This window comes from Thermoascus crustaceus (assembly GCF_041956765.1).
Source record: "Thermoascus crustaceus strain CBS 181.67 unplaced genomic scaffold VTN00scaffold_11, whole genome shotgun sequence".
NCBI lineage: Eukaryota > Fungi > Ascomycota > Eurotiomycetes > Eurotiales > Thermoascaceae > Thermoascus > Thermoascus crustaceus.
This window is the reverse complement of record NW_027192537.1, coordinates 691,384-713,743: the sequence shown is the minus strand read 5'-3', so window position 1 is coordinate 713,743 and position 22,360 is coordinate 691,384. Positions and strand designations below refer to the sequence as shown.

The 22,360-nt window shown below is 51.3% G+C and overlaps 6 protein-coding genes across 6 annotated transcripts; 2 read left to right on the top strand and 4 right to left on the bottom strand.

The window, feature by feature from the left end:
- Window positions 1–592: 592 nt before the first annotated feature.
- Window positions 593–1,082, top strand: VTN00DRAFT_2964 (uncharacterized protein; the record flags this gene model as incomplete). The annotated part of the gene is made up of 2 exons (XM_069429228.1): window positions 593–766; window positions 804–1,082. The coding sequence occupies 2 exons, from the start codon at window positions 593–595 to the stop codon at window positions 1,080–1,082; spliced, it is 453 nt and encodes a 150-aa protein (XP_069283376.1).
- A 537-nt stretch (window positions 1,083–1,619) lies between these two features.
- VTN00DRAFT_2963 (uncharacterized protein) lies at window positions 1,620–4,994 on the bottom strand (the record flags this gene model as incomplete). Its single annotated transcript, XM_069429227.1, has 7 exons — window positions 1,620–2,298; window positions 2,351–2,962; window positions 3,076–3,411; window positions 3,465–3,581; window positions 3,634–3,973; window positions 4,397–4,564; window positions 4,628–4,994. The coding sequence occupies 7 exons, from the start codon at window positions 4,992–4,994 to the stop codon at window positions 1,620–1,622; spliced, it is 2,619 nt and encodes an 872-aa protein (XP_069283375.1).
- Window positions 4,995–5,933: 939 nt separating this feature from the next.
- On the bottom strand, window positions 5,934–7,256 carry VTN00DRAFT_2962 (uncharacterized protein; the record flags this gene model as incomplete). Its single annotated transcript, XM_069429226.1, has 5 exons — window positions 5,934–6,310; window positions 6,389–6,456; window positions 6,509–6,888; window positions 6,942–7,046; window positions 7,113–7,256. 5 exons carry the CDS (start codon window positions 7,254–7,256, stop codon window positions 5,934–5,936), a joined length of 1,074 nt encoding a protein of 357 aa, XP_069283374.1.
- Window positions 7,257–8,328: 1,072 nt separating this feature from the next.
- VTN00DRAFT_2961 (uncharacterized protein) lies at window positions 8,329–11,828 on the bottom strand (the record flags this gene model as incomplete). The annotated part of the gene is made up of 9 exons (XM_069429225.1): window positions 8,329–8,509; window positions 8,594–8,670; window positions 8,732–9,122; window positions 9,179–9,350; window positions 9,401–10,942; window positions 11,002–11,244; window positions 11,319–11,448; window positions 11,502–11,683; window positions 11,786–11,828. The coding sequence occupies 9 exons, from the start codon at window positions 11,826–11,828 to the stop codon at window positions 8,329–8,331; spliced, it is 2,961 nt and encodes a 986-aa protein (XP_069283373.1).
- Window positions 11,829–16,169: 4,341 nt separating this feature from the next.
- On the top strand, window positions 16,170–18,172 carry VTN00DRAFT_2960 (uncharacterized protein; the record flags this gene model as incomplete). Its single annotated transcript, XM_069429224.1, has 4 exons — window positions 16,170–16,445; window positions 16,510–16,782; window positions 16,858–16,996; window positions 17,061–18,172. The coding sequence occupies 4 exons, from the start codon at window positions 16,170–16,172 to the stop codon at window positions 18,170–18,172; spliced, it is 1,800 nt and encodes a 599-aa protein (XP_069283372.1).
- A 551-nt stretch (window positions 18,173–18,723) lies between these two features.
- VTN00DRAFT_2959 (uncharacterized protein) lies at window positions 18,724–20,794 on the bottom strand (the record flags this gene model as incomplete). Its single annotated transcript, XM_069429222.1, has 8 exons — window positions 18,724–18,929; window positions 19,000–19,384; window positions 19,449–19,535; window positions 19,583–20,115; window positions 20,163–20,310; window positions 20,363–20,410; window positions 20,476–20,621; window positions 20,692–20,794. The coding sequence occupies 8 exons, from the start codon at window positions 20,792–20,794 to the stop codon at window positions 18,724–18,726; spliced, it is 1,656 nt and encodes a 551-aa protein (XP_069283371.1).
- Window positions 20,795–22,360: the final 1,566 nt, after the last annotated feature.

Below are 22,360 nucleotides of genomic sequence, written 5' to 3'. Positions count from 1 at the left end.
GCAAGATGACCAAATCAGCAACAGGGCAAACAGACGGAAAAAAAAAGTTACTAGACAAATTAAAGAGGACTTTGAAAGTCCACGGTATTGACAATGTAGGTGGCTAATGGGGAGATATAAGAGACCACTGCGGAACCATGTTCAAATCTCCAAAAGGACACGCGTCTCGTCTTATGTGTGTCGCTTGTATCCCAACGTTACAGGATAGTCTTTTCTATCCGGAGCAACTGAGGGTAGATGGGACGATGGATGCTGCTGTTTGTAGACCAGGGTCGAAGGGAAGACGAGCAGCTGCTCTTCTCCAGGCACGATGGACAGCAAGTTATGTATATTCGTATCATCTGACTTAGTGACTAAAAGATAGGTAGCTAATCTGTAAACTGCAAGATTTGGACTCATGCCTGATTCCGCATCACGCGTGCATCACCTGATATCATCGCACATCTTCCCTCGACACACCCGGCAAGATCATGGGCTGCTGTGGCAGCCAGCACAGATAACCTGGGGCCTCGGATGAATAACCAACGATCAGACAAGGAACAGAACTGCGTTCGAATCAGTACCCAACGCTCCCACGTTGATCCTCAAGACAATGACGGTATCGACGGAAATACCTTCCAGCCGATACCTCCCCACCGCGACGGCCAATACCCACATTCGCACCGCCCTGTTGAGCGCGCCGACCACTCAAGACGTACAAGTGGCCGGAATTGGCACCACAAAGACCAGATACGTGATTCGCTTCAAGAACCCAGAGTCGGCTGAGGTGGCCCACAATAACACCGAGTGGTTAAACGAACTAGGGCACCAAGCTGGCCAAACCGCGTTTCGGCATCGCCGTGCACCGCACCCCAACGGAGGGTTTTGACCTGGACGGAGACAAGGCGCGAGCTATCGAGAAGATCATGGAAGAAAACGAGTTGACAGAACGTAGTTACCGGATCGAGGACCTTGTATGGCTGAAGAAGAAAGACAAAGTTCTGGGGAACTTCGCGTCGCTGGGGATTTGGTTCGACTTGGCAGAGGAAACGGTGCTTCCGCTGTCAGCGATTTGGCCACCTAGCGGAGAAGATTTCTTTTGACTGATTTGGCTGCAACAAGACTGATTGACCACAAGGCTCATAAATAGATTGAACCCTTTCAAGCACTTTTATCAGATCGTAATTACTCCCCGTACCCCAATGCAATTGGCACCCAAGGACTTTAGCTAATACTCTTTTAGGTGATGGACCTGCTTCTTCTCTCGGTAGTTTCGTCAATCTATCCCTCCTACTCAAGCCCTGATATATGCGAAAGAACTGGATACAATCATACACCACCGTGTGGGAGGGATGTCTCCAGCGTTCGAGAGTCATGAGTTGCTCCCAAGGCAGATCTGTTTTTACTGCAAGGCGATGTAATGAGAGGAATAGTAACATTTCGTAAGCCATGAAACGCAGAACCCTATTTAAATTACTGCGTCTAACAGTCATGACCGATGTCCAAAGTTCATGTCTGTTGAGAAACTAAGCGTACAATCTTTCTAGCGATGGTTTCAGAACCTCCTTGGAAGTAAGGCTGCAGTGAGCAATATCCTCCGATCCCACGACCATCCATTCTGGCAACGACACGGTCTCGCCTCAGGTCACATCCCCCAAAGCAGCAGTCTGAGTATCGGTGTCATTCCCCGGATGACACGAAGCACGAATCGCTGCACTACAGCTTCCCGCCAGCGGCATGAAGGATTGAAACCGCCGGAAGATTGCCATCATCAAAAAGGCAGACATCAACACACCTCCCACCAATAATGACACGAATATTGCAATCGGCGAGTACCCCAGAGCACTCAGGACTTGTCCTTCCACTGGCTTCGAGAACATATCATATGGCACGATCTGCACATAGAACAGACTCTGTGAGATCGTCCAATGCAGGGCGGCATACGTGATGAGAAGCGGAACACTGTACTGGTAGGGCATGCTGAGCCAATATGTCGATCGCTGGGAGGAGTGCGGCTTGGGCCATGAAACACGAAGTGACTTCCGTGATATACCGTACGAGCTATACTCTGCCGCGGCGAGCATGCTGGTCAGCACGTTGTTGTAGAAATAGTAGCTGATAGTCACGATGAATTGGGGGGTATTGGCAACGACGACATATCCAAGGATGGGCCACTGCATCGCGTTTTGCAGGAGCACGCTGCCGGTGGCGGTGCCAAATCCCAGCTGCCACCAATATTTCACAGAGCTGTTGTTGATGCCGGCGGCACTGCCGGCCTGGTCGAGAAGGTAGGCCCCAACGCCGATGCACATTCCACACCTGGGGTTTGTTAGTTATCTTCAACATTCTGTGTGAGTGATTTTCAACTTACAGTGCCAAAGTCACCGCCCATCGGGGGATACTTGCCGCCTCCCACCAAAGCTTCCGACGTGTTAAACGTCCAGGTTTCAACTCCGTTTCCATGCTGTTCCCGCCATGGACGAGCGCGACCTGTGACCCTGGTGCTCTGGCACCTAACGTTCCCCATATCTTATTCACGTCGGACTTGGACATCCAGCAAGCACCCCTTGTCATGGGATCGGGGCGCGTCAGGAAGGAAGCTATCGCATCCCCAACCGTGAGGAGAGGCTCAGAGCGGTTACGATCCAGCTTCGCAGCCAAGAACATTGCGGCAACTTTAACGACCGCCGTTACGATAATGGCAATACTGATCGGTGGGTTGTAGAGCAGCTGGCATCGTCCGTTTCTCGGGATGACCAGACAGTCTCCCATCGTGATGTCTTCCCAATAATATCTATCGACGAGACACGTCTCAGTTTGAACATGAGCAGTAATGTCGGGACTCAGATTGCTGCGGATGTAGCTCTCCACCACTTCAATGCTCTGAGGCTGGGTATACGAAAGCCAGTAGGAGAGCCGGCTAGCATCTAAGCAAGCACCAGAATCTGGTATACGGTCGAAACAGTCCAAAGAAGTATAATTGCTGATATCATACGTCAGTGTACTGTTTATGGTAAAGGCCCATGTTGTCTGCGACATCCTTGACCCATAGAGAAGATTGGGATCGATTCGGGATCGATTCCTTCGGCTCGTAACTCGTTCCCAGGAATCACATCGCTGTTAGATTGGAAGATCGCCATGTTTCCGCCTTGCGTTGTGTTTAGGCTGTCTGTGAGAACAACCATCGTGCGGATTGTCGATGGGGATTTTTGATTGCTCAAATCGATGCATTCCTGCCGGTTGTGTCGCTCGTATGTGCCGTTGGCGAGGAAGGAGACGAAATTGTCCCAGTTATACCCAACGATTCCTTCGAAGCAGTTCTCCAATCCTGACGTTGTGAGATTTGATGTTTCACCGGGATCAAGGTCACTTGGGGCCAGAATTATAGCGAAGCCAGTTTTCGCTACAGAGGCAAAGGCGGCAGAGTTGTATCTGTCCCGACAATCAGCCAACAAGGCTTCCGTCATACATTGAGGGTTCCATACAATAAATGAAACGGCGTTGCGGTGATGAGCAAAATAAACCAGAGAGTGACGCGGTATCGTCCCACCGCAGAAAGGTTTCGCACACTAGGCACGCCGATGTCAAGCCACTTCCTCCGGCTGTGGTACTTGTCAACCTCCTCGCGACTCGGTGCGACCAGCGATTGCATACAAAAATTGCTGGCAGCTAGGATTGTCGTGCTCAAGACGTTTAATGATCAAGTGCAGCACAACATCCCACCGCTTAGTTAGGGTACAGCTGCCCTCATAGACCACCTGCGTGGCGGAGAAACCGGTGTTTTGAGGTTTCTTGCCTGCCAATCCTCCTGCGACGCTGATCAGGATAATATTGATCAGCAGTACGACCGCGGATATTGTTGCGCATATATAGACACCCTTGATCCATTGAGCTTCAGAGCCTTTCGGTGTCACACTATTGATGGGTTCCGCATCAGGTACTTCATCGTGGTCTCCTTGCGTAGTGGAGTTCTCGCCAATAGGGAGAGTCTCGTCTGCCGATCTATGAACGCTCCGTCAGCTGCTTCTCACCCCAGTAAGCAGTTCAATTCTCACAACCTTGTCGGTGTCGTTCGATTCATCTGGTGTAATTCATTCTCGTCTGTTGTCTCATCTCCGACCCCACGATAGCCCGACCGGGAAAATAGGGGCTGCAGCCTTGACTGCCACAGCCCTGTGCTTCGTCCCGACCGAAACCCAAGCATTATGATCGGATGGACTCGTCTTCATGCGTTCTTCAAGCTTAGGAGATAAAGCCGAAAACCATGATCATGCCATCCGTCAAAGGCTAACGTCATGTTTATAGTGGGTAATTTCTCCAGCCTTGCGAAGGATTCAGCCTCGTCCCGGGACAGTCTCCAGGAAAAGGAGACGGGGCAAAGGGCATGAGGCTGGGGAGCTTAGCCTCGTCTTAACACCGTAATACCAGCAGGGAGGATTGAGGTCGGTCTGGCGGCAGAAGTGCGGGTTGTCGTCTAGGAAGGGGGTGTCATCGAGGAGGGGGTCGTCGTCGAGGAGGATCAGGCCGCGGAGGTTCAGCTCGCAAAGGGGCTGGATGATCAGGGCGACGCTGAAGTCGAGAGTTACTGCGGGTTCTGACTGTCAGCTAAAATAATCTATCACGTTCTTCCGAGAAGCGGGAGATTTACACGACCTCAGATTCTGCAATACCCTCTCCTCAACCCGTTGATTCTGAAGACTCATCCGTGCCAGAACATCCGTCATCGTGCCCTGCTCGGTCTCCCACTGGACTCCACCATACTCTCTCCAATCATCCGCATCCCGCCACCAGAACGGCCCTCTCAGATGCAGCGACTGCAGATTCTCAAGTTTCTCGATGCAGGGAGCCAAGGCGCAGAAGGACGCCGCATGGAGTAAATAATCTCCGGGATAATCGACGGAGAGATCATGGACGAGACGTGCACGGGAGTCCTTTTCTTCTTGTTTTTCTTCATCTTCAAAGGTGGTCCGCGTAAGTGCGGATACTGCTCTTTTTATCCCGGATACAGATTGCATGGTATAACCGTTTCGTGGCCAGGTCTTTGAGCACGTGGCATGTTCGACAGAGTGCTGCGAGGTCTTGCTGTGAATCGACGGAATTGACGATGTGGGCTATTAGCTCACCGGGGAGCTTTGCCAGGGGAAGGTGGACATTGTTATTTATGTGAGATGATATTCCTTCCGTATTTACTGATCATTTAGGTAGTCTATTTAATGAGAATAATAATCATAAAGGAAGGGAACGGTTTCACGGAAAGGAAATGCAAGAATTGAGATGATAAAGATTAGGTAGTAGGTAACCACCAGTACATGCTCTCGCAGAGGATGAGAGCAGGAAAGAAAGTGAGAATATACAGCAAAAAAGCAGAATATACAGGCGGAGATATACAGTATGTACATAAAAGCAAGGCCTTACAAGTCACAACTCGTGTAGTGAGTCAGTCTGATTGTTTGTGGCTGTGCCACAACTTACAGATGCAATATAGAATTGCCAGGGGCCAAGCTTAACGTGGTAAGGTCCGGTGTAGATCTAGATCCACTGACAGGGCTTAGATTTGATTCAACGCTGCCACTCTTCTATTGACTGCTACAATCTGTTCCCGATTGGCTTTCATACTCTACAGTAGGAAGGGGAGGATGGCATTGAATAGGTCTAGGTGACGTCCACAGATGTATGAGAAAGAAGGAGGATCTATGGGGCTCGATTCACTTCAAGTGTGTGCAATGAAGGCTGAGGAAAGGACTGGGAATAGTCGAGTGGACCAATGATCTAAGAAGATGCTGCAGGCAAGCCTGAAGCGACACAAAAATGTAGGTCTGTCATAACCGGACGGCTCTATGGTAGACCTTGAATTGATTAATTATAATTTCTGGGAAATTGCTTTTCATGCACTGAAGAGAAACGCCCATGCACAAACCCGAGTTATCCAGATCCCGTCCCTTTTCTCTATATGCCTAAGAATTGTCGCTCATCCTCGTAATATAGTCCCGTCCAGATTCCGTTTCCTTCCGCGTATAAGTGACCATGACGCTCTTATTGACGATAATCTCCTCATCGCTCTCTCCGCCTCTCCAACTCTTGCCATCCGCGACAGCGGTGGTGGTGCCTGCCATGACGTCCGGTCTCATGTCTTCCAAGCCGATACTGCGTTGATATCCAGCGCGCTGGCGATTCGATTGGCTCCAAAGCCTGTTGGAGCTGTGTGGGTACGAACTGAAGCCCGCTTTCGACAGCAGGTGTCTAAGGAGTGGCCGTAAGGTTGCTGCGCAGCCAGCGGCTATTCCAACCCCAACTTCGACTGTTGACCATATTGCGATGTCCGTAGTTGCCCCTGTCAAACGTAAGCACTACCTTTTGGGAGTACTAAGCGCAAAAGATTGTTGAAACACGCAATTGGTGAGGGACTTACATAGAAAGTCGTTAACATCGGCCAAGGCATGGACATACGGTATGCGAATAACCGTTGCCGTACTTCCACTGCAGGTTGTCAGTATCACAAAATACGGCACATGCAGCTGGAGAAACACACATTGCAGCAAAGCTCAAGACACCAACAGCAATTTTCTTTGTCCTTTTGTTCATGTTAAGACCCCATACGATGAAGATTGGGAGCGTGCCGAAAGTCCAGTCGGCGACGGCATTCAAAGCGGACGCAGCGTATGTAGCATTAACAATGATAATAGGGTCCATACAGCCATGCCTTTCGAGAGTCCACCAGGCATCGACGGGTTTGCACTGGAACAAAACGACAAATCCATAAAACATCCCAAAGATGACAGTGCCAACCATGAATAGTCTGAGAATCCAGACGTGAGGTGTCTTGACCGCAATACGAAGTAGGAAGAGGCCGATTGACACCTTTAGCAAGCAAGCGCTGATGACATAGAACAACTCGCAGAAGAACCAGTACTGCACTTTTATCAGCTACCAGGCACAATCACAGTTGCTGGAGTCGACCGTACTTCTAGCGCTTTCTCAGCGTTCTCTTGTGTCAGATCCCACAGATGACGACCGGTACCATGTGCGACTCCTCCGAGTTGGCAGACGAGGTAAGCGGTGAATATGAGCTGGCGGGCAATCCATAAGCATTTCTTCCCATCTCCGCCCGAAAAAGGGGGTACCATATCGCGTACCTGAGTGATGACCATTAACCAGTCGTCAAGACCGAATGATTTCAGCATGCCAGCTCTCACGTAAATGCGCAATAAGACGGTCAGCCATGATAGAATGAAGAATAGAATAGCGACCGCCAGCACTTGCTGGCTCCGGTCCTCCATGTGATCAAAGCCTTTGGAGGGAGGAGCGACGGATATCCACTGCTACCACTTCGAAAGCAAGTCTGAGTGTATATCGCACAGCCTAATGTACCAGAAACATAGAAATCCAAACGGGTGGTGGATGGAACGTGTACGGACAGACATTTTGAAGAGTCTGTTGGCCATAGCAGCTTTCCCACTTTACCGACCATAAACTCGCATGCCACGCACGGGGGGACGCAGTCTGGGGTCCCGGTGTCGCGGACATGGCATCGCAGTAAGGCCTTTAGGAGCAGAAGAGCTGTCGAGACCTTTCAGAGACAAGCCTTAGCGGTGGAGACACTCGGGACACCGACCCCTGACATATCACCTCGGCCAACTCCCGAAACCACCATCTTAATCCGTTTTTTTAGGGACAGTCCTCTAACGGTTTCCCGCGTTCGAGGCCTTCTGCACATCCACAGAAAAGACTGAAACTGTCGGCTTCTTGGCCTCTGATTCCTTTTTGGGAGCCTACTCCGTTCTGCAAGAACAATTCTGTGTCTTGGCAGTTATAACGCCTCCTACTGAGCGTTTCGTATCAAGCCTCTGACAGAGCTTTTGTCCACACCATCTGTAAGTTCCCAGGGGTTGGCTCTGTGCACGCGGCCGATCACTCTAGTAGCCATTGGTCAGGCTATTTGAATGACATAGCTGTCAGGTCAGAGAAAAGAGCGCTGGAGCTGCAGCACAGCATGTTACATCATCTGAGTTTGCACGGAAAAAGGAGAGAAAACGAGGGAGAATTGAAACAAAGCAGAGAGGATGATACTGTTGACATAGGCAAGAAAACAATGATATGTCACTGTACTCCGTATTCTCAAGATTGTCATGAAAAGGCAACTCTCCACATCGCCGCTAATACGAGGATCTAGGGAGAATCGTCAGGTCGGCTGGTCCACACCCGTTGTTAGCGAGGTCAGACGGGCCCCGGGGAGTCGGGATTGCCACCGGCAGATCTTGGGGATTCTAAAGATGGTTTAGTGCACTTTGATCGCGTGGGAATGCCAGATTCGATCTAACATCTAAATTAAGCCAAGCAAATATAGCCTATCTAATCTTTCTTCTCCGGTCCATACTCATTAATAACGCTCTTCGGCGCTGTGTACTTCGCAAACGGAACAAAGTCCATATCGTACCCGAACGCCTTTGGTCCGCCGATCTCGAGGGCTCGCGGCGTGCTGCTCCAGAGTGGATGCCCTGCTGCGACGAGGATCATGACTTTTAGACCGTAGCTGTGATGTTTTAGTTAGCATTGCACTGTAATATTGTACGTGTTGAGATGGTTATAGGGGTTATGTGCTCATATATATACTTACCGGTACTCGGGGACGCCAATTGCTTCTCCTGTCAGGGAGTCGAGGACCATGATGAGGTCAGGCACAGTAGCGAGAATCTTGTGAATTTGTCAGTGAGCGCGATCTTGAGGAGCAGAGAGGATGACTTTGGAGACATACGGTCCGCTCACCACTCGAATACTCCGCCTCGACAATCAGGTTCTCGTTCTTGAATGGGATGCGGACTCTTTCCGGCGTTGCGATGTCAGATTCTACAACTTCGGTCGCATCCCGCTCGTAGTCCCGCAGCTTCTCGACGACGACCTCGCCATAGCTGTGGCCTTTGTATAATCTCTGTCCGACGCTGACAATCTTCCCCTCGAATACCTTGCCCGCGGCCCCCTCCCCGAATACTTGGATGATGTCCTCGGCGACTGTGGAGGTGGTTCCTCTATGTCTAGCAAGTGCGACGGCACGACCGAGACGCCAGGCCAGGGAATGTGATTTGAGAATCCCGGTCTCACGCATCTGTTTGCCAGTAAGGGGTTTGGCAGCCGTGCCGGCGGAGTAGCTTTGGAGACCAATTAGTACAATTCAGACAAGTATAGAATAATGGTCCAATCTTACCCCATGTCAACACATGCCGTCCGCAGCACGCGGTCTACTGACGGGGTGTCTTTGGATTCGGTCAGGATCATGTTGATGCCGTCGCCACTGGACAAGGCGGCAGGCAGGATATCGTTTATGTGACTCGCTTTGATAAACGGGGTTATCTTCTCGAATGTAGGGTACGCCCGTCCTGTGATGTCTGGATCAGCGAAGTTCATTCTGGCGTGCGTTACCACTCACCCATAAGATCTCCATCCACACACGGGAGATTGTAATATTTCGATGAACCCCACATCAAAGGTTCCATTCCATTGCCGCCGCCTATCTCAACAGCCAAAAGCCCGTCGTACTTGATGCCAAGGAACTTTTCCAAGTTCTGGGCCGCGTGAAGGACCATGTTACCGCCTGGCCGCTCGACGCCTACCGCAGGGCTGCCGAGTCCTCCTACCGGGACTAGTAAGGCGTCATCTTTGAAATCTGCTGCGTCGACTATCGCAATTGAATCTCCTGTTCGGAGGAGTTGACGGGTCTGTAGGTAGTCCGTGTAAGGAGAACCGCCTCCTCCGGTGCCTAAAATGTAGCAGCCAGTTGCGATGAACGCAAGATCCGTCTCACTGAGGTGCCAGATGCGATTCTCGTCGACGTATGGCCTGTAAGTCTCAATGTCGATCTTTTCCAAAGAGTCCTTGTCTCCTTCCAGCTGGAAGTCTTTAACCTCTTCATATGGAACGGCTTCGCTGTTAGTCTCAGAAGTTGAGTCCTCATCTTGGTCAGACGCAAACTTGGTGTAGTCAACCGGGCCGACAACCTTGACGACAACCTTGCATTTGCCATCAATGTAAGCGATGCCTGTCACCTCTTCTTCGATTATCCGTATGGCTTTCTCATCTGCCCCTCGCGCAACCGCTTTTGAGATAGCCTTATCCCTGACCATTGACAATTGCACCTCCTTATCGCTATCATTGACAACTGCTTCTGCCTCGGCTCCTATTTCACCGACAGCGGCGCCAACAGCATTAGCAACTTCTGCATGTGGAGGGATCTCTATCGACGCGACTCCTTGGAGTTCGGTTGGACATAGGATGGAGCCTCCACCGACGAGAAGGACGTCGCAAGGGTCTGGCGATGTCTTCATCCGGTCGATGTGCGACTCTATCATGGCCTTCATCTGGGCTTTTGCTGCTGTGATGATCTCCGGATCCAGCTTGACAGGCTGGTTTCCTACTTCCACCGCTGAAGCGACCATCACATCTGTTGCTGTAGTCACATTACCGCCAAAACACAATGCTTTATTGACGATCTCGTGTCCTACACTGTCAGGGCCAACGGTGATTTTACCGTCTGGGGCTGTATGCAAGACGGAGCCACCCCCTAAGCCGATGCTTTCAGCCTGAGGCATAGCAAAGTTTACTCTTACTCCACCAATGTCTGTGAAGGCGCTGGCGAGACGCGGGAACCCGCTTGGAAGAAGACAGCCAACGTCGGTGCTGGTGCCCCCAATATCAACAACGTACTTGCTTGCTGTCCCCCGGCGCGAAGAGGAGAGGTAGGCAGCACCACGTATCGAGTTTGTAGCCCCTGAAGAGAAGATTCGGACAGGGTATTTAGTTGCCTCGTTCGATGACAGAAGTTGACCATCGTTCGAAGTAAGGTACAGCGGACAACGGAGCTGAAGGCGACGCATGGCTCTTTTGAAGGCACGGATTGTCCTCTTGGCAAATTCAAGGATTGAGGCATTGAGAATGGCGGCGTTCTCTCGAGCGAGGAGTCCTACACCGGCGACTGCTGAATGTCAGTAGATGGACTATATCAGCTGATATAGTGTCAATGGATTTTCAGACCTTCTTTCGACAGAACGATGTTGACATCCTGTCCCAGTTCTTCGAGGAGGATGTCCCGTGCCTGCTCTTCCTGCCGATGGACCTCATCAATTGGAGAGTAGATCCCAACAACCACGATGTTCTTCAGCGCCTTCTCCTTGAGCAATCGAGCCTGCTCCCTAACTTCGTCTGCGTTAAGGGATCCGATAAGGGTGCCATCGACCTGAAGACCGCCAGAGATGATACCGATGTGTCCATTTATGACTAAAGCAGTCAGTTTCTGTTACGGATAAGACGAGGATTCGTGCGGTTTGGACTGAAGGGCATTAGGTACGTACTCCGCGTTAGGGCTGGCGGAAAGTCAATAAACGGCGGCGTGTAGGCGGAAATGTTGCTGCTGGCCAACCTCACCACTCCAACCTTCTCCAACCGCGACGCATCTCGTTCAATGACGGCGTTGATGAAATGCTGGAAGCACCGTCAGTTTATGCATTCCCCTCTACCCGATGGACGATGCTGACAGTGGTTCCGATCATCAGTGAGGAAACACGCTCAGGGGCCAGCTGCGCCTTGCTCAGCAACTCCCTGATGGCGTTCTCGATGCCGACAGTCACGTCTGCTCCCGTTGCAGCCTTGTGCGAGGCTACGACGGCGTCTGCGCCGGTTGCAGAGCAGTTGAGAAGGACCGCGTCTGTGTTGGTGCCTGCAACGCATTAGTTGCGAGTAAGAGGTATATGTTCTATCTCCGTGGCCGAAGACGAAGATGGTTCGCTATAACAATCTAAAGTGCTATTGATGTACGTACCTCCGACGTCCACTCCGATAATCAATCTACCTGGATCGGCCATCTTTGTCAGTTCAAAGATGAATTGCGATAAGCATTTTTTTTCTTTGAAGTTATATCCACGGTTCTTGTACTTGTCTATATATACTACTGCGTTCCCGGCTACTCCGTATAGTTCACATATCTGTCAAATGACGGGACGGACCGAACCCCACTTATCCTGCTATCGCGACATCCCCGGCCTAAGCCACTGCGGTTCCTCGGGGAGAACGGACTTCTGCAACATCCGCCAGTCATATCTCGGAAACTCCGCGGTCTATTTCCTTTGCGGCACGGACCGCTGGCGTTGAGGCCGCGGAGTCTCCATGTCCACCCAAACAGCACGGAGAACACCCGATGACTCCCTCTTAGTTATATTGACCGTCCCGCGTCTTATCAGTTGGCCACTCGAGACAAGAGCTGTGTGCGCTTGCGTGATTGCGATGTATCTGGGCTTTATCAAGATGTCGACGCCGTTCAGAGAGGCACTCCGGATCTTTCGAACGACCGTCTCAAGGTGTGCCAGCCACCCAGTCACCCGGTAATCCACAACAACAATGTACAAAGCGTACGTCCTGATCGCAGAGGAAGGTATCATCTCTATATTCCGCAGGATATGTTGTAGATATGTATAGTCACGATCGAGATGGAGAGCAAAATCTTACCTCTTGCCTAATCATCGTCACTCTAAAAATGTCAATGCCCGTCCGGCTCCAGCAAAAAGGGATCATCCCTGCCCGTTACTCTTCGTCCGAAGTCTCCTCGTCCGTCAAATCTGGGGAGGATCCATCTTCCCGAACTGCTCCATGCTTAGCAAGTAGTTTTATTACCGCGTGGTGGTACTCTCCGAAGACCCATTCTTTGACTACCGACTCTGCTGCCTCCAATGCACTCCTATAATCCCCGCATGTCAACTTCATATTGACATCTGCACATGCATCTAGCAGCATCTGTACAGTTTTTAGAGACTCTTTAGCAAAAAAAGATTGTATTGCTGCTGCTGGTGCTGCCAGTGCACTGCCATATTTTCCGCAGCTCAACCGCATGTTGACATCTGCTCCTGCATCTAGAAGCAACTGCACAATATTTTGATATCTATGGTATGCTGCTGCTGCCAGGTCACTGCCATAGGGTCTGCTTAATCCATTGATATCAGCACCTTGTCGAAGCAATCTCCTTATGGTGTTATCATTGCCTCTTGAAGCCGCTATGACTAAGAGCGATTTTCCCTTCTTGTTCTGTTTGAACCTTATGCTTTGATTTCCCACCACCTAGAAAGTACATTATTAAATCCGATGTAGCATATAGCAAAGGAACTTGAGGTATTCAGTTCGAGGTCGTCCCAGTACTGGCGCATTCCGTGGAGAGCATATCTAATGCCAATTTCTGTAAGCAGGCCCGCTCTCATTCATGGAACCAAGAAAATTCTCGAGAAGTATGGAAAGCCGTTCGTCAATATCCATGTCGCCGTGGTTTTTTACATGGGAATACCAGAATTTCACTGCATAATCAAGAAGTGCCAAAACCGGGTCGGACTGCGCTAGGTCCTTTTTGTTGATCTTAGGCGCTAATAGGTGCTTTCTGGCCTGGTACACAGCACGATATGGTCCCCAGTTATCAGGGTCATTAAGCAATAACAGGCAGATCTTGGCAACAGTGGCATTGGACTTGTTGGCATTCCAAAGATGTTTTCGAAGTACTCATCAACTGATAAGTGAGACAGTCGACAAACGCCGCTCGCATCAATGACTAGGAGGCTGCAGCAAGCATCAAGGACGTAGTTCGTAGTTGGTATCCATGTTTTGTTCAGGACGTTGCGTCTTCTCATCGTCAGGATTTTGAGCCGCAGCTGCAACCAGTAGTTCCTGTGGCACAAGCTCTAGAGAGCACGTCACCCGTTGAAATGCGCGAATTGCGATTGCTGGTTTACTTCCCCTTCCGTTACGGATCTTCATATATATTTCTTCATAAGCGTCTTTTAGGCCAATTGGCAGTTTATGTTACCCAAGCGGACTCGGATAACGTAATCTATAAGCGAGCTGGCCACCTACCCCAACGCGCGACGCGTTCAACCATTTTAAATCAAGATGTCTACACCACAAAGCGATCAAAATGCCTCTAAAGAAGGCAGAATTCTTCTTGCTATTAGAGCCTTTCAAAATGGCCAATTCTCTAGTATTAGGGCTGCTGCTCGCGCATATGATGTCCCAAGATCAACTTTGACTACCCGTCTTCAAGGTCGAACTGCACGCGCTGATTCGACACCAAATAATCAAAAGCTCACCCCTACCGAAGAATCTACCCTTGTGGAATGGATATCATCTATGGATCAATGTGGTCTGCTATTGCAGGCTACTACTGTACGGTAAATGGCAAATCTATTACTAGCTGAGCGGTCAAAATCAACATCAACTACTTTATCCACTGTTGGCAAATGCTGGGTGCGAAACTTTATTAACCGCTACAAGGAACTTCAATCAAATATAACCGGAAATATGATTATCAACGGGCTCAATGTCAAGACCCAAAGATCATTCATGGATGGTTTCAACGTGTGCGGGATGTTATTCAACAGTATGGTGTAGTTGATCAAGATATCTATAACTTTGATGAAACTGGCTTTCAAATGGGTGTGATATCAACTGCCAAGGTGATCACTAGATCAGATCAGTCTTCTAGCCGTGCTAGATTCATACAGCCTGGAAATTGCGAGTGGGTGACTGTCATTGAGTCAATCAATTCAACTGGATGGGCTCTACCCCCAATGATTATCTTTGCGGGAAAGATGCACCAATCTTCATGGTATAGAGATATACCATCAGATTGGGTGATCGGTGTCAGTGAGAATGGCTGGACTAATGATCAACTTCGCTTGCTTTGGGTCAAAGAGGTATTCCATAAGCATACCCATGCCCGTGCAACTGGCAAATATCGATTGCTGATCCTTGATGGCCATGGAAGCCATATCACACCTGAATTTGATCAATTCTGCACTCAGAACATGATCATTCCATCATGCATGCCATCACATTATTCCCATCTTCTTCAGCCACTTGAGTTGGCTGCTTTTCACCTTTAAAGAAGGCATATGGGAAGAGGATTGAATCTAGCATGCGGCAGGGCATCAATCATATTGATAAGCAAGACTTCCTGATTGCATATCAATCTGCGCGAACAGAAGCCCTATCCACATCCAATATCTGCAGTGGATTTGCAGCTACTGGCTTAGTCCCATATCAGCCAGATCAAGTGCTTTCAAAACTTCATATTCAGATGGAGAAGACACCAACGCCACCTACTACATCTCACAGCAATCAATCAGCATCCTGGGTGCCTGAGACACCTCATAATATCAGGGAATTGGAGCTTCAGACCCAGGCTCTTAAGCGCCTATTGAAACACCATTCAAAGAGTCCACCAAGTCCAGCAAATCAAGCTCTTGATCAACTAGTTAAGGGCTGTCAGATTGCAATGCATAATGCAGTCCTTCTTGCACAGGAAAATAGGGAGCTACAAGCTGCCAATCAACGCCGAAAAAGGAAGAGAAATGCACCTAGATCCTATATAGCTACTGGGGGTATTCTAACAGGTGCAGAAGGATTGCAACGTGCTCAAGAAGCTGATCAAAGACAGGAAGGGGTGGTTGAGCAGCCAGATCCACGGCCAGCTAAGCGGGCACCACCGCGATGCAGCACATGCAATATACTAGGAAATACTAGAGTGCAATGCTCTAGGCGCTAAACAATTGATATATAGTGTATATAGCTTCAATATTTGCTGCGTTGATAGTCTAATTGCAGTTTGAATAGATTTGGCGGTGGGTAGGTGGCCGGCTCGTTTATATGGCCAGCTCGCTTATAGACTACGTTGTCATTGCTGACTCCGCTAACCATCCTCACGTGCACCTCCAAGGTCTGGAAGTCCAACCAGGGAAATGCGAGCCGAGGTCCCGGCTCGCCTTTCCGATATTTAAGATGGTGGTATCTTATCAGCACCTCCGCTTCCGCCAGGGGATCCGTGTTGACGGCCAGTCAAATCTAGAGGCACGACGATGAGATGAGACGAGACGAGCGTGGGTGTTCCGAATCCCAGGGTGGAGACGCTGCTGGGTGACTGAGTGAGGGGGCGAGCGCCAGACGTGGTGGGGTAGCTAGCTACGGGGGCGCGCTTTATTGGAGCTCCATCTGCATGATATTTGGCGTAAGATCTTCCTTTCCTTGCATACAAAATACCTTTTTCATTTATACGTTCTGCATTGATAGCTATAGCTAGCTAGGTCCTCGGTACCCCCGGTCGTGGTCTTCTTCTTCCTGTCGTGTTGTTTATCTTGTGTTTACATCTCCGGTCCCACCGTGCGGTGTTCCCAATGACAAAAGACGACTGGCACTCGACGGCCGCGCGCCGTCGCGACGAGATATACTCCCACATACCCCGCGAATGGCTGGTCGACGAGTTCCTCCTGGAGGAGAGCAAGAAGAGACCGATCGATCTGCCTGAGAAATGCGGCCTGCTGACGCCCCGCGAGCTTCGCATCACGGGCCTCAGCGCCGTGGAGCTGTTGCGTCGGATTCATGATGGGATATATACGGCCGTGGAGGTGACGAGGGCGTTTTGCAAGAGGGCTGCCATTGCGCATCAAGCGGTAAGCCTGTCGCTACCTGGGAGATGAGATTGATATGCATTCCCTGACACATGTATATCTTCAGACGAACTGCCTCGCATGGGTTATGTTCGAGTCCGCCCTTGCACAGGCTGCAGCGCTGGACGAGTACCTTTTCTCATATGGCAAGCCAATCGGCCCGCTACACGGTCTCCCCATCTCCGTGAAGGAACATATCTATCTGGCTGGGACCCCGGCGACGAGCGGACTGATCGCGTGGGCGGACGAGATGAGTCAGGAGGATGCGCTGATTGTGAAGCTCTTCCGGGAGGCAGGAGCTGTGTTCCATGTGAAGACGACGAATCCGCAGACGTTGATGGTATATCTTCCTTTGTGATATTGGATATCTTCAACGGGATGGGAAGAACTCGATCTGACATGTGTCTTTATGCAGTCCCTCGAAACACAAAGTAACCTCTACGGCCGCACGCTCAACCCGCACAACACGGATCTCTCCCCCGGCGGTAGCAGTGGTGGAGAAGGCGCCCTGATAGCCATGCGGGGGAGTCTGCTTGGAATCGGGACTGATATCGGTATGTCCCTTCCCGCCTAACCTTCACATTCTACACAATATGCACATACTGACCGATGCGACAGGCGGCTCCATCCGCGTCCCCAGCGGCTTCAGCGGGATATACGGCCTCAAACCTAGCGTCGCCCGCCTCCCACACAGCGGCCTATCGGGCCTCCACGCGGGGATGGAGAACATCATCGGCTGCGTTGGCCCGATGGCGACCAGCATCGACGACCTGAAACTCTTCTGTCGCGTCGCGCTGGCCTACAACCCGTGGGACCACGAACCCACGCTCGTCGAGCTCCCCTGGAAAGAGGACCGCGAGATCCAGTCCCTCCTCCCCGACGACAAACTCCGCATCGGCGTCATCTGGCACGACGGCGTCGTCCACCCCCATCCGCCCATCACCCGCGCGTTACGGGACACCGTAACGGCCCTCCGCCGCGCCGGCCACACCGTCATCGACTGGGACACGACCCTGCACGCCTCCCTCATCGATACCGTCAACAAAGCCTACTTCCTCGACGGCGGACGCGAATACCGCTCCATGCTCCTGAAAGGCCACAACGAACCCGCCGTCCCACTCCTCGACTGGACCCTGACACACATCGGCTCCAAACCGCACACCATCGAAGAGAGCTGGACCGTCAATTTGGCACGAGACAAACTACGCACCCTCTACGCCAAACAGCTCCGCGAAGCGGAAATCGACGTCCTCCTCTCCCCCGTCCACCCGGCCGCAGCATCCGCACACAACGAGAGCCGTTACTGGGGGTACTGTTCCGTGTTCAACGCCCTCGACTTCTCCGCCGCAGTCTTCCCCGCAGGAACAGTCCAAGAGACAGATACCTGGGACCGGTACCCCAGACCCACCCCCGAACCCTTCAGCGAAATGGATAAATGGTACGAAAGCCTCTACGTGGACGGGGAGGCCGGACCGGAGAAATACGCCCACGCGCCGATCCCGTTGCAGCTTGTCGGACGCAGATTCCAAGAGGAGAAATTGCTGAATATAATGGATAAGGTTGTGGAGATATTACGCGCCGCGGAGGATTATGTTGGTATTGATGATGGGATTGATGGGGCGTCGAGGATTGGCGGGGATGGGGATGAAGAGGAGTTGGATTCAGTGATTCATGGTGGGGATGGGGATGATGATGATAATGAGAGTATGTTGAGTAAGCGGTTTTTGTGATTTATGTCTATATGTTTTATGTTGGAGTTGAGTTGGATATACGTGTGCGTGCACATGTGCGTGTGCATGTGCAATTGGGTGGGTAGATTAGAGCATTTGTAGATATGATATGATATGAGACTTAGACTGGTGGTTTTTTTTTTTTGTGTGTGTGTGTGTGTGTGTTCGATCGAGTTCGACTATAAGCGCATGGATGTTTACAGCAGGTGGTACATGTATTTATGGATAGATCAATACGATACTTTCTTCGTATCTGTCAGGCCCGATCCGCACTATCCAGTATCTGTCTATTAAAGTAAAGACAATGACAATAATTCATAACTAGATTCATTTTAGAATTTTACTGCGCTTTCAGGCAGGTAGGTCGGTAGATCTTATTAATTACGATAATCCCGATAATCCTCATTCATAGTCAAAATAAATTGTGCCAAGTGTGCTCACGGCCAGTTGGCAGCAGAGCATATCAACATCAACCTTCGACAAACAGCAGTCAATCAATCAATCGATCTATAGACACGGGACTTCTCAAAATAGGTATTGAATATGCAATTCTACTTCCCATCCAACCGCGGCTCCGAACCACTCTCGCTTTCACTCTGCTGCATGCCGCTGAGGTTGGGATTGCTGCTGCTGCTGCTGTTCTCCTCGATCGTCGTCTTCGGCCCCGTGAACCACCTCCTCGCGAACAGGACGTAGTACGTCATCGCACCGACCCACATCGCGCCGTTGATGACGATTGTGTAGTTCATTTCGCCGGCTATCATCATCAATCGATCAGTGTTAGTTTCTACTTCGCTAGAAGCAACTCTGTTGGAAGGGGAACTTACGACTCGGATCCGGCCCTGTGGTCGGAAACATCGACAACGTGATCGCAAAAGCCAGATACACCACCGCCGTCACGGCAATCGGCTTACTGAGCCACCCCGTATAAAACTCCCCCGGGCGGAACTTCTTTCCGCCCCAGACGAGGCGGCAGAAGATGGGCATCCCCCACGCGAGGTCGTTGCCCGCCACGGCAAGAGAAAAGAGCGCGTTTGCGGCGGCCTCGTTGATGAGGGAGAGGAGGCCTAAAATGATGGCTGCCGTGGCGACGCCGAAGACCATCCGGACGGGTTGGTGTTGGATGCGTTTACTCACGTGCCGGAAGAAGTGGGAGAAGGGGAGGGCGCCGTCCCGGGAGAAGGCCCAGCTTTGGCGCGAGGCGGCGATTATCTAGACGTCAGTCAGGATGGGACTTTGTCCTTCTGGGGAAATGTCATGCTAGCAGCAGACGTACCAAGCTGAGACCCATGAAGAACTGGACGATGGTCAGGACGGACATGAAGCCCAGTGCGCCTTTCTTTCCGAGGGAGTCGTAGTAGATCTGCGTCGTCAGTCATGCATATGCTAAGATGTGTATGCAGATCTCACCGGCGCCATGGGCTGGCCAAACTTCGAGTTAAGGACGTTACCCAGATTCTTATCTATCACGGCCGCTATCACAGCCAGACACAAAAACCCCAAAACTCCACACGCCCCAGCCGACCACATAATGCCCAACGGGACGGCCCGCGCCGCGTGGGTAGCTTCCTCGCTCATGTGCACGCAGGAATCGAACGCTCCAATCGTCCAGATGGGCGACAACCATGCCAGCATGAAGCCCCAACCTGTCGGCCAAGTGGTGTGGTTCTCGATATGACCGAAAACATAGCTGCCGGAGTTGACAGGCGGATTGTTGTGCGCTTTGCCGATGGGGAGCGCGATGACGGTGGCCAGCACGAGGCCGACGTTGGTGTATATACAGGCCGCTTGAATTTTAGGCATGATCCAGCCAAAGAAGGTCGCGATGAAAGCGTGGCAGACGACGCAGGCGGCGTAGGTCCCGTACACAATGGGACGGGATGCTTCCCATTCGCCATCACGGGCGATGGAGATGAGGGAGAGCAGCATCAGTGCGAATCCATCTGCTTATAATCAGTAGCCGTCATCATTGTTCAGTTCGGGAACGTACAGTCCACGGAGCAGACGCCGCCGATGAGACCGATCGTGTTGCTGTACCCGACGAGGAAGCTAAGGGGTTTCTTATACTCCTCTCCAGCGAAGTAGTGTGTCCACCAGTAGAGGCCTCCAGCTGTGGGCATCGAAGATGCAAGATCGGACTAGATGTTGTTAGACAAGAGCAAGTACAAAATCCTAAACACTATGACCTACCATTGCAAGACTGACAATGAAAATGAATATACTCGCGGCAAACCAACCCTTCACCGATTGATCCATTAATCTCTAGATCCAACGGTACAGCGCCTTTAGGCATGAGTGCATACCCAGACCATGCCCACCGGCCCCGCAGGGATGGAGAACGACAGCGTAGAGGCAATCGACGGCAGCAAACCCATGATGCTGAACGCGATAGCAAAGACCTCCAGCGTCGAGTAATGCCTTCGCAGCTCCTGTTTGTACCCCATGGCAGCTGTTCCCGTCAGTTCCTGCCTAGACGCCCAGACTTCTACTCTGCAGATTCATGTCTTGCTTGAACCTACCCAGCAACTGCGTATCGCCCGCCTCTGCCGCGGCCGTGTCCTCGCCAACGCCTGTTGTGGTGAGAGCGTTGGGCTCTTTGCCCACGTCCGTCTTCCCTTCCATGATGAGGATCTTGTTGATACAAAAGATATGAGGAAAAGCAGCAGCACTCGAGCAAAACCGCATCGCCCGCGGGAGCGGGGGAAGTTATACGAGCCAGGGTCTGCGATCAGGTCGCATTCTCATTCCTCTCACGGCATGCTGGTGGCCATGTGCAGCTGCACTTGCAGAAAGCCACCAGGGACGTGCATCGCAGCGATAGCGAATTAGCGATCGCTGAACCACAGATAAGAAGGATATCAAGTCGATGGTTCACAAGAGAGGCCCTGCGGGGGCGGGCCGGGCTCCCAGGCCTTGGCAAGGAGTCAAGCCTCGAGCAGCCAGCTGGGATTGGGTCGCATCTTGCCGATCATCACGCCGGTGGATCGTTATCTGCTTCCCTATCCACTGTCGCGAGCGCCAGAGCGAACTGAGTTCTGAGCCGTGCACTGGTCGCATGTCCGCTTGTTAGATGAAGACTCGATACAAGAGCTTTTCGATGGAACTTTAACCCACTGACATCATCCACATTAGATGGTGCTTCAGGCCCGGTGAGCCTGTTGAGTCAACGGTATGATAAGCATCATTAGCACGTTCCCGAATTGCTTAGCCTTCACCCCTGCCGTCCCAGGCTGCTTATCAACGACACGGGAGCAACTAAGCTTATGTGATATTGCTGACAAGCAGAATCGCTCGTCTTATCGGCACTGTTTTCTCATCCCAGATGACAACCCCGATAGGCTTAACGAGGGTCAAGACGTCAGCCAGGCGATCTCCTTAGGGGCTCATGGACGGGCTTTTTGTTAAGTACCTGCCCTCGACAGTTTACAGGGCCGCTGAGTGTTGCAGCGCAACCTAGGGACAGTCAGCAAGGCTGATGAGGGGGAGACTCTGTCACGTGGGATGAATGGATCATCTACGATCCAAACCTACGATCCACCTCTATGATCCATATTCATGATCCAGCAGGTAGTATTTCCAGATAGAATCCATCATGTATATAAGACGCTCCTTAGCCATGGGGATTAGGACCCTGTGGTCAACTTGTCTATCAATCCAGTCTATACAGTTGTCCGATCGAAGACTTCTCGTCGATTCGTATAGCCCGAATCGAAGGGCGAGGTTTGATTATATCCTGATTGGGTTGTCGGTCTGTAGTTTCTCCGAAGGCTTCCCCTCGTCATAGCCCTCACTTCTGCAAGCGCCATAACAGAAGATTAGAAGATTATATTTGCAGCAACTTACTTGCATAATATAGCAGCAAAGTAATTCAAGCTCTAAACCCCCGGGGGTCTTGGCAAACCCGGGATATCCCCCTGGGGGTGGGGAAGGAGGTATTTGATGCAGAACTGGTCGGGGCCTACCAGGCCCTGCAACTAGCCCAGAGGATCAGAGGCCAGGGCCCAGTTACAGTGCTGTTGGACTCTAGGGCCGCCATTGATAGACTCCAGCATCTAGGAATAGGCCCCGGGCACAAAGGCATAGAGGGGAATGAGCAGGCAGATCAAGCAGCCAAGCGGGCAGCAGCCAGATCCCCGCAGGGGGGCTCTGGGGAGCTGTCGCTAGCCTATACCCGCAGGAGCCGCACAG